General features: G+C 24.0%; 1 protein-coding gene across 1 annotated transcript; it reads right to left on the bottom strand.

Moving 5' to 3' along the window:
• Positions 1 to 2,289: 2,289 nt before the first annotated feature.
• Positions 2,290 to 11,536, bottom strand: LOC145828905 (thrombospondin-type laminin G domain and EAR repeat-containing protein-like). Its single transcript, XM_082936651.1, has 15 exons — positions 11,428 to 11,536; positions 9,931 to 10,030; positions 9,273 to 9,423; positions 9,102 to 9,197; positions 8,654 to 8,793; positions 7,699 to 7,795; positions 7,371 to 7,434; positions 6,180 to 6,320; positions 5,614 to 5,852; positions 5,096 to 5,285; positions 3,954 to 4,024; positions 3,522 to 3,683; positions 3,081 to 3,250; positions 2,752 to 2,850; positions 2,290 to 2,446 (listed from the first exon to the last, which is right to left on the bottom strand). Exons 1-15 carry the CDS (start codon positions 11,534 to 11,536, stop codon positions 2,290 to 2,292), a joined length of 1,986 nt encoding a protein of 661 aa, XP_082792777.1.
• Between the last annotated feature and the right edge of the window lie 4,339 nt (positions 11,537 to 15,875).

Below are 15,875 nucleotides of genomic sequence, written 5' to 3'. Positions count from 1 at the left end.
TAAAAGTTTTCTTAACATTAACTTTTGCATTATTAATTAACTATTTAAGATGTTAGTTATTTGTAAAATATTGATTTTCTGTGTTGGAAACTAAAATGGAATATGCTTCTTAAACTAATTTGAAAAAAAAGGCCTAAGACAAACTCCCGAAAGATTTTAAACATAACTAATACATACTTAATTTTAAGCTGTTAAAACACTATTTTTAAATTCAAATTCAAACTATTAAATGTAGTTCTTAGGTTTAGAAGTAGTTTTTAGCTTAAGTCATTTAAAAACTTAGCAATAAAAAGTTTTCCTATTATAAACTTTCACAATGTTAATTAACCACTTAAGAATTTAATCATTTGTAAAACGACGGTTTTTGTATTGAAAACATTTGTTGTAATTTGGTCACACATGAATTAACATGTGACAACAATGAACCACAAGTTGAAGTGACAAAAAGACAGTTTACTTAGTTTGATTGATTTAAACAATTTAATTTAGTATTTAAAGGGTTGTAGAATAAAAGTAGTGCTAATAGTACTGAACCATAGCTTAAAAGGAACATAAATATGTTTCATGTTTACACTTAATTTATAACCTTACCTGAGATGTATTGCTGTTCAAGAAATTATCAATAGCAAACATAAAAAGCAACTTTACAATGTAAACATTGCTTATGTTTTGCTTATACTTTGTATGAGTACTAGGTATAAGTTTATATTTCTATAAGCGGTTTGAAATATTTTAGAACCTAAAGTTTTATACTTACTCATGAAACTAAACTAAAATATGTTCTTAAGTTAGACTCAGTTTAAAACAGTAAGTGAATTATAGTTGTACAAGTTAGTCATTGTAAAACAATATCACAATTACTTATCTGATTGCTCTATTGCATTATAAATATAAGAAAGTATGTATTTTTAACGAATATCTTGTTACAATATGATTTGAACAGCGTAGAATTATAAATGTGTTCGGCAGATATCAAATTATCTGTTTGACGTTTTGTAACTTTTTAGTTTTATTGACAAACATTTATTTGTACAACTTACTTGTTTCATTATATAACAAAAGCAATTTATAAGGTTGTAAAATAAAAAAATCATTACACTTGCTTCAAAACCATTAATATAAAACGGATTTTTGTTAAAACTATGACTATAAAAATTAATTCATAACCTATAAAAACTGAAAGTTTTTAAAGACAAAAATAATTCGTACTAAAGTGCAATTCTACTTGAAAAGTGTTATAAAATTTTATGTTAAACTAATAACTATATCTATATATATACGTAATTGAATTATAACTATTTTTATCAGAAAGTTAATTTTAAGAGAAAAATTTTATTTCGCAAATATAAAAATAAATTTTGCAAATAAAATATGTGCAAATATAAAAAAAACGCATAGAAATTATAAAAAAATATTTCAAGGTTAAAAATGTAAACAAACAAAGTTTTCAACAACTATATTTCGTATCTAAAAATATTTTCTCTCTTTTGTGATTGTTTATTCAAAATTAACACATTTATGCTGAGTAGACAAAAAAAATTTCTAAAAAAAGCAGAACTTTTAAAATCATTAAAAACCATATAGTTTGCACTTTACAGAGTATATATTTTATAACAATGTAAAATAACAAACTGTAAAAAAATAGTTTTAATTACTTTTGAAAATTTTAACACAAATAATTAATACAAACAAACAACACAGTTTCTAAAAAAATGTTTTAATTAGTAAAATTATCTAAAAAATAGTTAAACTGTACAAAAATAAGACTGGTTTATTTTCTAAACATCAGTCAGGACGGAATACTGAAAGGAAAATATTTGGCAGTTAAAAGTAAACCATAAAAATTCATTTGCAAAAAAAAAGTCTTTGTTGTAAATTTTAAGTCTTTAAAGCGTTAAAAGTTATTAAAGTTTTTTCGCGTACTTCTCTTAAACTTTGAGGTAAATGATAGAAAAAAGTATCATGTTTAAAGGTAGTCAGAGTACAACAAAAAACCCTTGATTAAATTTCACTTTAATTTTTTTCAACTTTTTATATAATAAACTTTGTAGCAGCTGAAATACATAACCTTTCTAAACATCATAAAAAAAAATCGGGTCACGTGTAGAAAAAAGTAGTGCATTTAAAATATTTCAAAGTTTTTTTTGTTGTAATCCATTTATTCTGTGCAAAATACATAAATTAAGATTCACTTAAAACTCAGTGCTTTAAATTTAAAATTTACTAGATATACTTTAAAAAAGAACATCATTTTAAAAAAATCTATAAAGTCTATAAACATTTTCGTTATCAAAAAGTTACAATTTGAAACAGTTTAGAATGCTGGTTTTCAGAACTCGCAGATATGAGGTAATGTTGATTGTCGCTTGTAGTAAATAATTCAAAATCGCTACACGGGTGGGTTGGAATTTTATGATCCGAAACAAACCCTTCTATTCCTTTCCATCTAAAATTATAAAACAAATTTTAAAAAAGTAATATTTCTAATCTTTTATTTCTAATAATAACAAAACTTTGCTGCAGTAACTTTTAGAACTACGTTTTTATCATTTAATGGACTAAAACTTGTTTTTGATTATACGAACAACAAAAATGTTTTGACATACGTGTATAAATTCTTGACCGTATATTTTTTAATTAATATTTTATTATCTATAAACAGACTATAAATTACAGTAGTTAATAATATAAAAATTTTACAAATATATGATTGAATAGTCCGTATTTTTACTTAATAATTTAGTAATTAACCTATATAAATTACTGTACACGTTATTATTTCCATCTCCAGAATTAGATGCGATCAAATAGGATTCTTTTCCGATATTGAAAAATTCAAAATCAAGAGCTCTGTTTGATTTCATATTTAGTTTTTATTAATTGGATTTTTTTGTATGTTTAATTCTATGTAAAGTCTAAGTTGAATAGATATCGCTAAAAAAACAACCAAAAAATGCTACATAATAAATTTTCTTTGCAGTTGCTATAACGGTAGAAAAAATAAATTACAGTACTTTATTTAACATGTGCACTCTAGAGTTAACTATTATGTACAAGTGTAGATTTGACTATACACTAACCCGTAAGTTGGTATTTCCTGAAACTTTTCGAAAAGCTTATTTTCTTTTCTATATTTGTAGATATTTGAAACTAATTGGTTGCTTTTAATCTCATGGTCGTAGTAGTTGGTGATTGCAATAAAATTTATTCCTTCTATTTTGAAATATTCGATATCTGTTGCTCCAGTTGTCTGAAAATAAGGAAATAAAAGCTCACTTTGATATATCTAAAGTAAACAAACCTGTTACAAACTTGTAAGTTAGAGTTAAGTATAAGTATTAAAAAGTACATAAGTAATAAAAAAATCTTTAAAATAATAAAAGTTTTTACAGTAAAGTTTTACAGTTTTACAGTTTAATATGAAATGCATAAAAGTTTTATACATATTTAACAGTATACTGGAATAGAATTAACAATTAACAAAAAATTATATTAACGGAGATTTTGCATTTTTAACTAACTGGAATATACTGAAAAGGAGCGAACATTGACGAGTCCCATTTGTACACAACGCTATCAATTTTGGTAGTTACCCCATTGTAAGAATTAGCAATAGCAAGATAGTGCTCGTTTGATGAAAGTTTGAAAAACTCAATGTCGTAAGCTCCAACTGTTTCTATCGGCTTAAAAATAGACATTTGTTAAAGTGACATATACTTACTTTGTTAAGTCTTTTAGAAATGCCGAAAGAAATGGAAACTAGTTATTGATATCTTTAAATTAAGAAAATTAAAATTATATGGCTAACTGTATGGTTGTTTAAGTTGTTATAGCATAAAGATTTAATCTCACTTTAATCATTCAAAAGCATTAGAATATATTGGTTGTTTATTATAGAATCATCCTAACTATTTTCATATTTTACAACCAGTTCATATCATTTAAATAATAACCTGATATTTAATAAAAGCCCTTTCGTCTTCTTCCCATCTATAAATCCAACTTATTGCATTATGGCTGTTTTCTAAAAACATTATAATTAGAACTTAAAACTACATGTATAAACAATATACCTTCACAATTTATTTTCTAAAAAATTTGTAAACAGTTATTAAAATAAACTTTAAGCTTGATTTTTTTTTTCAAAGTTTGTGAAATTTAAACTGGTACGTTGTTAAACTAAATTAAAAAAAAAAACACTTTAACTATGTTTTTATAAAACAACATCGTCTAATAATCTCACGCTATGTAAAACTACATGTATAAACAATATATTTTTACAATTTATACTATTTAAATTTCTTAAACAATTATTAAATTAAACTCTAAGCTCGGATTTTTTTTTTCAAAGCTTGTGAAATTTAAAGTCGTACGTTGTTAAATTAAAATTACAAAAAAATTAAACACGTTAACTATGTTTTTATAAAATAAAATCGTCTAATAATCTCACGCTAATCTAAAATTGTTTTTAAAAAACATATACTTAGGTTAAAGTAAACTTTTACTAAAAACAGTATCAAGTTATATATTGAATGATAGCATGTGAATATTAAACATATATCCGGTTAAACTAAATAAAAAACAAGTTTATTTTGTTTATCTAAAACCGTTTACACACTTATCAGTCGTGAGTAAACATAATTTAATTAAAAATAACAAGGAAGTTAATTATCGTTTACCACTTAATTTTCACATTCGTGAAAATACTTATACTTACAGCTAAAATTGTAGTACATTATACAATAACTAAGCCACAAAATAAAACATTAATTTTTGGAAAACACCTTTTGTAGACATTCTTAACTTCTTTATTTTGTATAAAAATAAACTAACTTGAAAATAAAAGTTTAGAAATAACAAACTTTTTCTTTTTTAATTATATTTTTATAGAAGCTTAAGATTATTAACTTCCTTATGAATGACTATTATAAGTTATCTAAACATTCAAAACATTTCATATTTTAAAAACTAATTTTATTAAAAACAATTAATACAATGATTGTGCATTTGTTAAAAACACAAATTTTTTATGTTAGTTTAAAAGATGCAGTACAAATATTTTTCACTTAAAGTTTTTAAAAACGTCAAAACTAACTCTTTTGATAATTGGCAACAGCTAGATAAGTTCTTCCGTCAATTTTGAAACTTTTCAAGCATTTTGCTGAAAATGTTGTAATCAGCTGATGAAGGACATATTTTTTAGTTTCTTCTTTCCATCTGAATATTTTACTTTGAGCTTCAGCATTGAAGTCGTTTAATCCTTGAATTGCCACTGCTAGAAATTGCTGAAAAAAAAACAAGTCTTGGAAAACAATTAAAACTGAAAAAACTTATTTACGTTTAATGAGTTATAAATAGAATAAGTTTTTTAACTCATAGTGGAAAATATCAAAAAAAATCAATTTATTTTTGAATTTTTGTAACACGAAGTTGATACAGATCTATTGATTTTTCATACCCATTTTGCATTTAAATACAAATTGCTAAGATTTTGAATTTTATTAAAAATGTACTCGAAAAAAAGTTCAGGAATTTATAAATTTATGAGTTTATCAGTACAAAAGTAGTAAAAAACTAAACAAAATAAAAACTTTAATCATTTTACAAACTAACCTCTGTACCAATGGTGAAAAATTCAATTTTCCTAGCGTTTTCAGTTGAAATATTTTGATAAATTTCAAGCTTATTTCCAGTCCACTTGAAAATGGTCGAGTCCATACGTTTGTCTCGACCCTGGTTTGCAAATGCGGCAAAGTGGCCGTGACCAGCAATTTTAAACACTTCAACATCGTGAGATTTACTATGGGTGTTTACATTTGAATATTCCGATATATAATCAAGTTTTCTGTTTGCTAAAAAAATGTGTTTACAGCTTTGGTTACTTTAAAATTTTTAATTGCATGAGTTTATTTCTTTTTAATAAACGAACAAAATACGTACAGTTTTGAAAAATTAAGGGTTTTAAATATAACTGTTTTTAAATTTTGGTATTATTTTATTTTTGAAAAACAACATAAGTTGTTTTTGAAAATATATAAAAGTACTAGTAATGGTAAAAACAGTTTTATTCAGTAGGAAAATAAAACTTAAAAATTTAAAATTATTAAGTTAATTAAATTATTGACAAAAAAATTTGCACTTATATAAGAGTTCAGTAAATAAGTTAAGCAAATACTTACTTGTAGCAAATGTTTTCCATTGTTCTTGATGACAAATTTCAACATTTCCGTCTTCTTCCCTATAAATTATTTGTCCTATGTTGTCAATTTTACATGTAAGCGGTTCTTCATTTTGAATTTTCACTGATGCTTTAACTACATCTGAGTTGATGTATATTGGTTAATGACTTTTATAAGTTGGAAACTAAAATAACATCAAATTCTTTCAATTAACTTATTAGAAACTACAAATGAGAATCAGCTATACTTAAAGTACTTAGAAATTATTTATTTTTAGTTGAGCGTTTTTAAGAACTGGCATTGTAAATATTAATTTCGAGACTCTTTTGTGATCTTTAAAAGAAACTCTAAGTGGGTAATTACAGACTTAAAAGAAAATGAAATTTTTTTACATGGACAGCTGAAATTACACATGAGAACATATTTTGAGGTCAGCCAAGTCAAGAGGAAAATTACTACATGAATGAACAAAAAAATTGATGATAGTTGAAAATCACAAATTTATAGTTTCAAGATAAGTTTATAACTTTTAAAAGGTCATACATCTATAAATTAAAGAAAATCCTCAAATAATATTTTGTAGTTATAATTGTTTACGTTTTTTTAATAATTTTATTTTTAAAACAAAAGCTAAAAAACATAGTTTTTGATTTTTTTCAGGACTATAGGATATATAACTGTTAAAATTAATGAAAAAAAAAAAGCTTATGTAAATAAAAACTTATTGAAAATACAAAAAAGTACTGGCAAGGCATTACGTGTTAATTTTTAAAATGTGCAAGTAAACATTAGCAGTAAAACACAAATTTTATATTTTATAAGAACTAGAATTTTTAATTCTTAATTACGCACATATATTTAAGTAACCGTCAATCGTGTAAACTAACATTAAAAATTGCAATGAACGATTACTAACTTTTCAGTTTTAAAATATTTTGTATAAACTTTCAAACATTGAACTTCTTAATAGGCTAATTATTAAAAAAATACTTCATATGTTTTAAAAAATAAATTAACAGTATTAATGCTTTTTTTATGTTTGTGTGTGATTTGAAATTAAAATTCTAAAGAACGCAATTATTTTAAAGTAAAGTTTTTTTTGTCAGTTTAAGTAAAATATATTAATTATTAAAGATTATCGCTAACTTTGTTTTTTAAATACATTTTGGTATAAACTGTCAAAAAATGAACTTTTTGAACATCTATTTGATGAAATATCAGCTCCTGGCGTCAATAGAATTTCACTAAGAACTCCCTGTAAAAACGTTAATAATATATGTAGTTTTGCTTTAAATTAAAGCTAATTAAGTTAATTAAATAAATTGTGTTGTTTCTAGTTATAAAAAAAATTAACTGTAGCTCAGCAACTAGTGTGTAATTAAGTATTAAATTATTTTAAATAGTATGCTAAATGTTTTTAATACTTCTCAAACATAAAACTTTCATATTGATTTTAAAATTTATTTATGTTTTACCTTTATGCAAAAAATTATTATTTGATTTTTAAACAACAACTTACAGTAAATCTATTTTTTCTACTTCTTTTACTTGCGATATGAAATTTTGAAAATGGGTAAACTGGTAGATCAGGTGGAAACCCTTTATGATCACTGTTCCTGCAAATATCAAACAGTAAATTATACTAATCTTTAAATAATAAAATTTATGCATTTACTGCTAGTTTTTATCGAGACGAGTACATTTTTAATTGTTACAACATATATCTAACTTAAACTGAGTCATTTATAAAATAGATATTTTGCTACAAATTTAATAGGTTACCAAAAACTTACTATTGAGGCAACTGTTATTTTGACGTTTCTACAAAAAAAACTAGTTTAAAAACTAGCTGAATTCAGCAATAAACAAAACGTTTGCACAAAAAATGAAACATTTAATAAAACCTATTTATTTAAGCAAGAAATATTTTAAAATCCGACAAGTTAAAGTTGTTTTGTAAATTTACTGTCATAAACAGACTTATTTCCGTTTAATATAGAGACATAACTATCGTGTGAAAGCAATATAAAAGCAATAGAGTACTGTTTAGCAACTTTAGATCTTAAAAGCAATCATCTACAAGTTCAGACAAGATTTAAGACATACTACACTATATGCAACAATAAATTGTGTATATAAGCTTGACGTCAAACATAATAAATTAGATTTGAATACGTCAAACTCTTATCTTTAAACTTATAAAGTTAAAAAACATATTAGTGTAGGTTTTGTGACAAGTAAACAAATAAAAAATAATTTATCAAAAAATGTTTTTAAATTATATTCAAACTTTGAAACCAAAAATTGTATTTCATTGGTATACAACTACAAAATCATTTACAATGGTTTACAAAATAGTTAAAGTTAATTTTCTAAAACTAAGTTCAGAATTGAGTAATTTTAGTTGTAAAAACTTATATGCTATCCAACAAACTTAACAACCGTAAACGTTGAAATTACGTCACAAAACTTACTCTTTTACGTTGCTATCGATGGCGGTATACTGTACGCAGTCAAGCGTGAAACTGACGTAATTACCGGCAACAACGATTATGACGGTGTGCCAATTTCCGTCGACGATTGATGACGTCATGTTTGAAATTTCGTCATCAGGCTTGAATGAATATGAGTTAAGAATCGGTTGATTAGTTGGCCATTGTTTGGTTTGAAGGTTCTATAAAGTTTGACCGAGACAAAAGTTTTATTTTAGAACTAGTGGTGTGTGTTGTTCTAAGTTAAGTTTAAAGTTTACTAGTTTTAGTACTTTAATTTAGGCGGTATAATATTTAAAGTTTTATTTCTTGAAAACCAAACATACCTTTAAAATGGTTGTAATTTATTATCTGTATATCAAGTTTGAAACTAAGATTTTCGTTCATAAATAGGTAACTCTAAACTTCTTTAAAACATAATAGTTATTACCTTATCAATTCTGTCATTTATATTATTTGTTGATGCATATTCGAAATAAAGTGTTGTTCTTTGAATTCTAACAGCTAGTAAGATACTCCTTCTATCCTGTTTAATATAACGTAATGTGTTTCTTTACAAACAAATTAAATTGTCGAGCATTTCTTTAAAACTAATTCTTACCGGAGCAAGTAATGTCAGCAAATATTCGTTTTCGTTCCTGTGACCGTCTTTGAAGAAAGTTATTGTCAATGAAAACTCAGAAGGAAAAAATTCGCAATTTTTCATCAACTTATTTGCATCCATACTTAGTAAACGATCTTTAGGGTCAAACCTATCAATAAAACATTAATAATGAATATTAACCTCAGATTTTTGAGTTTTATAAGTATTTGCGCAACAATTTTTGTATAGTTTATTTTTTTCAAGCACTTTATATTTCAAAAATTCTAAAAAAAATTAGTTTAGTAGATAACTACAAAATTGTTATGCCCAGAATAAAACTTAAACTATTTTATGCTTAAAAGGTTTAAATACTCAAAAACCTTTAAAGTTTTTGAAAAACTGAACTTTCTTAATTTAACAATTTGAACGTTGTATCGTTGTTAAACTATAGCTTAACAACAAAAAATTTATATAAATATTTCAAACTAACACAATAAAACAATGATAAATCATATTTGCAAGTCATATATACTGTAAATTATACAACCGTAAGCTATAAAACGCATTTCAGTATTATTTTCAACTTATTATGTTGTATAAATTTAATATTATTTTGGAGCAAAGTGTACACAGTTTTAACTCAAAAACATATAGGTTAAAATATATTTAAACATACCTATAGCCTCTACGACCATTAATAGTAACAATTTCAACGCCTTTAATTTTATTCCAAGTTGAAGTTATTGATTCAGCTAAAATATCAACCGGTGAAGTATCTAAAATATTCAAATGTTATAAATTTAAAACAAATGTACGAAAATACATACTTTAAATAAAACTCTTATCTCTCAGTTTTGACACAACAATGTTTAATTTTTTTTTCGTTAGTGCCTTTTGAATCATTATATAATTACAAAATGTCTTAAAATGTATATTTAAAGTATTAATATCGAAGGCCAGTTTGTATGTTTATTTAAAAAACTATTTTTTGTAGAACTATCATTTTTTAATAAAACACCAAACTGGTCAAACAAAGTCAAGGCTGAAAATTACGTTTAAATCAACGGAACACATGTCAATCAAAGCGTGTTGTTAATCAAACAGATATGCAAATATATTTTTTTTGTTTAACTTAGGTTTAGTGATCCGTTGCAAAAGTTAATTTAAATTATGGTAAATTAACTTTAAGAGTAACACATTTTTATGCAAACACAGTTTGTGCAATAAAAAATGTATTAACAATTAATTATTTTACCTTTTAAGTTACATTGAAAGGTTTATGTAACAATAACTTTTAACATAGCTTCGTTTGTGTTTAGTAAGTGAAGTTTTAATAACAAGTAATTACTTCACATATCATAACTTTTTTATAATTTTATTTTTACTTTAAAGTCTAAAATAACATTGTATCTGTTGCACTTTTGTTTGAGCCAATGTATTTATATAAACATATTTTATACAAAAAACAAGTGTTTCAAACATATAGCTACGATGTTTTTATTCATAGTTGTTAGACCAAAGCAAATATAAAAGTCTAAAGCACGTAATTGGTCGTTTGTGAATACAAACTAAAAACAAATTAAAATTTAACAGTTGCATATCAAATTATAGCATTGCCTTTAGCACGCAATTGGTGCTTATTTGTATAAAAATTCAATTTATAAAAATAATATAGGATATTGAGACCTCGCCCTTAACATAAGTGCAGCTGCTGTTCTGCCTTCCATGTTTAATTAAAGGCAGCAAAGTTGTGTTTAATTTGTTTTTAACAAGTCGTTGAAAAAGGGAAGTTCCATCTTTGTTCTTTATTGTGATTTAAAAAAAACTGCGATTTATTTGAAGTTTGCTTTAAACAGAGAAAGTTATTCAGATGAATTTGAATGAAAAAATTGATTGAGTGCGATATTTTATCATAAAAAGAAATATTTGCTTTAAGTAAATATTTGCTGACAACTAGTAAACATGTTTTTATTAGCTTATGATAAACAACCAATTTCAAAATAGTATATAATAAAACCTTAAGTAAAAAATTTATGCACATAAGTTTTTATTGAATATAGTTTAAAATAGTTTTAATCACTCGAGAAAACTACTGAAGCTTTTTGTTTATAGCGAATAAAAAAATTGAGTATATGATTTAAGATATGTCAAAAACACATATATCTTTTCAAACCTGTGCACAAACGAGCTACTGGCTTTCCATTTGCAAAAAATATCCAATGAAAAACGAGCAAACTAAAAATTTGTTGTAAGTTTTTACTTGAGTTCTTTGCGCTTGTCATTGTAATAATTAAGTTAGCGCTTGTTTAGTTGGCAACAACCTTGTGGTAAATTTTGCGTGAAAATTTGCAACACTTTCCAATACTGCTATCCATTTACATTTCGTATTAAGTGAACAGTAAATCTGTAAACTACAAAAAAACGGTTAGCAAGCTAGTTTATTTAGTACTTTTTGTGTATAAAAAAATATTTGATATTGTTGGGTAAACGGCTTACCGAAAGAATTCGTAAATTTTAAAGCTATATTTGTAGTTTTCAAGTTTGTTTTTGGTTATTTTGAATATATCTAATCATCGTTTAGCACTGATTTAATAATATATGTATTATATAATAATTGTATTTATCTATTTTCAAGTTTAAAAGTTTGTACCAAATGTTTATTTCTAAAAGTAATAACTTTAAGAAACTGTTAAGTTTGTTGTTTCACTTTAAATAAACGGATAAGTTTTATTACAAAAAAACCCTAACCTAACATTTATAAACCTACACCAACGGTTTCTAAACACTCTACTAACTGATTACTGAGTTTTCATCATTAACCTTTTAAGAATAAAGTCGTTAATAACATACTTTAAAATAAAAATAACACTACGTTAAGCATAGAATACTTTTCCTGTTTTATGTTTTAAATTTACATCTAAATGTAGCATCTCACAAAATATATTCCATTTATCCCCTTCTTGACAAACAACATATACTGATTCTTGCAAAAACAAAATTTAGAACGAAAACCTTTCCTATTTATTTTTTCTTTTTCGTTTTCTTCTCTCTTTCTACCGGCATTCAGTAGTTTTTATTTATACTCTAATTTGTTTATATATGTCAATACAGCGCAAGTATATTTAATGAAAGTTTATTAGCACATTATTACTTCAATACCTGACGCTTATGGATTTTTATTTTGTTTTACTTTTAAAATTACCACTTTACATACCTTTCCATGATTTAAAGTTAAGAGTTGTCTACTTACATATTGAGCTTTACTTACAAATTAATTAAACTTATGTTTTTTATTACTGTTTGAAGTACTAAGTATATTAACCAAATACATCCTTCCAATATAACATAACAAGTACTATAGTTTATATTTACAGGAAGTAGTTTTTATCGAAAATCAATATTGAAGCATAAAAAAATCTCATAACAATTTATTTAAGTTTCAGAACATTTTACCTGATAATAAGATTTAGTATTAGACAAAACAAAGAAACAAGTTACACACTAAAAAACCTAAGTTAAAATTTTTCTAAAAATATGGTAGAAATATTGAGTAATGAGTAACACCGGCTTAAGTAAAATATTACGTGTCACCGTTATAAATAACACCTTATTGCTTTGTTCACAATATCTATCTTCTGTGTGTGAAATTTATCAGTTTTTGTTTGCACAGCTCAGCAGATAAATTCATCAAAACTGACAAAACAGAAAAGTTTATTTAGCTAATTTGAACGTGATGTTCTTGGAGAAAACTAAATCTTAAACTAGTTTTATCTATTTGTTAAATTAAAAAAAAAATTAATTAAAAAAAAACGAAACGGTCATCTGTAACTTAATTTAAAAAAATAATTAATCAAAATAAAACAAAGAAAATCCAAAACGATAGACCTTTTTTCTAAGTGATAAAAAAATTGGTGTAAGTTCAATATTTTCTAATTGAAAACCGAAAAACTTATCCAAATTGTTTTTTTTAAACTTAAGCGCTTTAAGTAAATAAAAGAGTAAATGTTTTTAAGTGTAAATATAAACAACTCGGAGAATTATAAATGATCATAAAACTATATGAGGAAAAAAACAAAAATAAATCTCAAATAATAAAAACTAACGTTATGACTAAGTCAACTAATTCTAAATTAATTGCAACTAAACTAACCAGTAAATATAAATTTTTTTTTTTTAAATCGAGCAAAATTTTAAAAATATTGCAAACTAACCCTTATTTTAAGTAACACCTAATTTCTAAAGCAATTAAATTTAATATGTTGTTTGTACTTGAATAACTAGACATAAACAGTACTTTTTCAATCACTAGAGAACATTTGTTCAAAATTGTGATTAAGTTTCTTAATACGACTTTTAATAATTATCAATACTAGCATTTGTTTTTTTAATGTTGAAGTAGAAAGTGTAACCGAGTTTTTAAATAAACAAATTTTAAAGTTTGAGTGATATTTATAGACCAAGCTCTTAACCTCTAACGAACAATAAATTTCTTGTTATTTAGAATCCCTGATCTAATTGATAACACTTGTTAAAAAATCATATTACTTTTTTTCTATGGCTAAACGTCTTAAAACAAAAAAAAAACTATAATTTTAATTAAAGTTTATTGAATTATTTACAAAAACTTGTATTTTCGCATGTAATGGTAAAAGTAAAACTACGCTACTTTAGCTTACAACAATTGCTTAGTAAATGAAATCTTCTATATATTTAAACAAACTAATAAAAAAATTATCTAACAGAAATACTCTGCCTGCTTCAAGAAACATAATTCTTTATATACTTTAAGTCTTGTGTATAGTTTAAAAATCGTTTACTGATGTAAGTTTGAATTAAATCAGAAAACTTTCAAAAAAAAAAATGTTTTGTTTTGTTATTTTACTGCTTTTATTTAGAACTTTAGAAAATATATTTGTAAATATAAACCACATAAGTTTTACTTATTTTGCTAATGCTCAGAATTACATTTAAAACTTAAGAGTTGCAAAAAAAAAGGGAATACATTTACACATAATTAATAAGTAAAGATATATAACTAAAATATCAAAATTAAAAATAACTTTCATGTTTATAAAAACATATCTAAATAGTCACAATATCATATTTAAGTGAAATTTTAAGATTTTTGGACTAAGGTTAGATGGAATAACAAGAAACAAAAGACTCGAAAATAATTTTATAAACAATAAAAAACATGAAATAAGAAATATGAGAAATTTTTTTTTTGTACATTTCACGTCAAATTAAATAAACTAACTGAACTTTGCAGCCTTAAAGATCCAGCTTAATAAGTTTAAACCTATATTTAATAAGAAAACATAAATCTATCATCGAAAAATTTCAAATGACTAAAGTTTACACAATTTACTTGTCAACTTTAGATGGTTTAGCTTAAAAAAATATATAATTTTGAAAAAAGTTTAATCGTAAAACTTAAATTGTAATATTTTATGTAAAACAGAAACAGCTTTCTGTGATATAAGTTTTAACAAAAATAAAAAATAAACTTCTTGTTACATAAACAGACAAAAAATAAAATCTTTAATACTTTTCTATAAAAAAGCTAAGTAGATTCAAAATGCAACTTTCTTGAGTCCTTAACTGACGTTTAGAAAAATAATTTTATCAAACTAAAAGTTTATTTTACAAGATTTTTTTCCGATACTACATTGTCTCATTTGTGTTTTTACGTCTCTCGTTGTCACGTTTTTTGTTAATTACCGGCATACGGTACAAATTAAAACAGTTTTCACCATTTCTGTTTATATATGTCACCACAATGCTGTTATATTTATCCTAATTTACTAGTTTGCACATTATAGCTGCAATACCTAAAACTTTATTGAATTAAAATTAGTTAAAACTAGTAGCTAAGTTAAACGAACTATTTTCAGTTATACCCAAAAAAATAAGTTTTTATTCATTATTTTTTAAATGGTACTTTAAGGAAACTACAAATACATTATTTAACAAATAAATACTAATAAAAAAACTTATAAATAAACGTAAAGTATTTTAATTATTTTATTTTCTGATCAGAAAATAATTCCATTTTTTTATAAAACAAATACTTTAAGAATTTCTTCTGGTTTAAATTTTATATAGTATGTGAAATACCTGATTTATTTTTTTAAATAGAATATAGAACATTTTTTATATGTTTTATATAAAAAAATAGTTATTAAAATAACATAATTGTTAAACATTTTGAGTTAAACTTATATTATTATCAACATATATTATTTACAAGAAGCAATATTACGTACAACATTAAAACTTTTATTTTATTTTAATAAAAGTATTAATTTTAGTAAGTAACGCTAATGAAAACTTGTTGCACATTTGAAAAAATATGTTTATTATCAATGTAGTACGTAACTTATTTCTATGAGGTAAAAAGCTTGACTATATAAAACAAAAATGGGTTAAAGATTATTTAAATCAAACTGATGCTTAATTTTGCCAATTTGTTTTAAAGAGTTACTTATATATACTTATATTTATTTTACAGTTACAAAAAACAGTTACTCAACTTAGAACTACTATAAGACACCGCTGATTTGTTTATAAAATAGTAAAAAATAGCATTATTTACAAACCTATGGGAAAGTTATAAGCAAA

This window comes from Thalia democratica, chromosome 2 (assembly GCF_965202585.1).
Source record: "Thalia democratica chromosome 2, ktThaDemo2.hap1.1, whole genome shotgun sequence".
Classification (NCBI taxonomy): Eukaryota; Metazoa; Chordata; class Thaliacea; order Salpida; family Salpidae; genus Thalia; species Thalia democratica.
The sequence above is the reverse complement of the archived record's forward strand: the minus strand, read 5'-3'. Positions and strand labels throughout refer to the sequence as shown.

Coding starts and splice junctions, on each gene's coding strand:
- LOC145828905 (XM_082936651.1), bottom strand. CDS start 11,536: ATGACAAGCGCAAAGAACTCAAGTAAAAACTTACAACAAATTTTTAGT. Junction 9,424..9,930: donor AATGGTCGTAGAGGCTATAG/GTATGTTTAAAT, acceptor TTTTATTGATAG/GTTTGACCCTAAAGATCGTT. Junction 4,025..5,095: donor TGTTGCCAATTATCAAAAGA/GTTAGTTTTGAC, acceptor TAATGTTTTTAG/AAAACAGCCATAATGCAATA.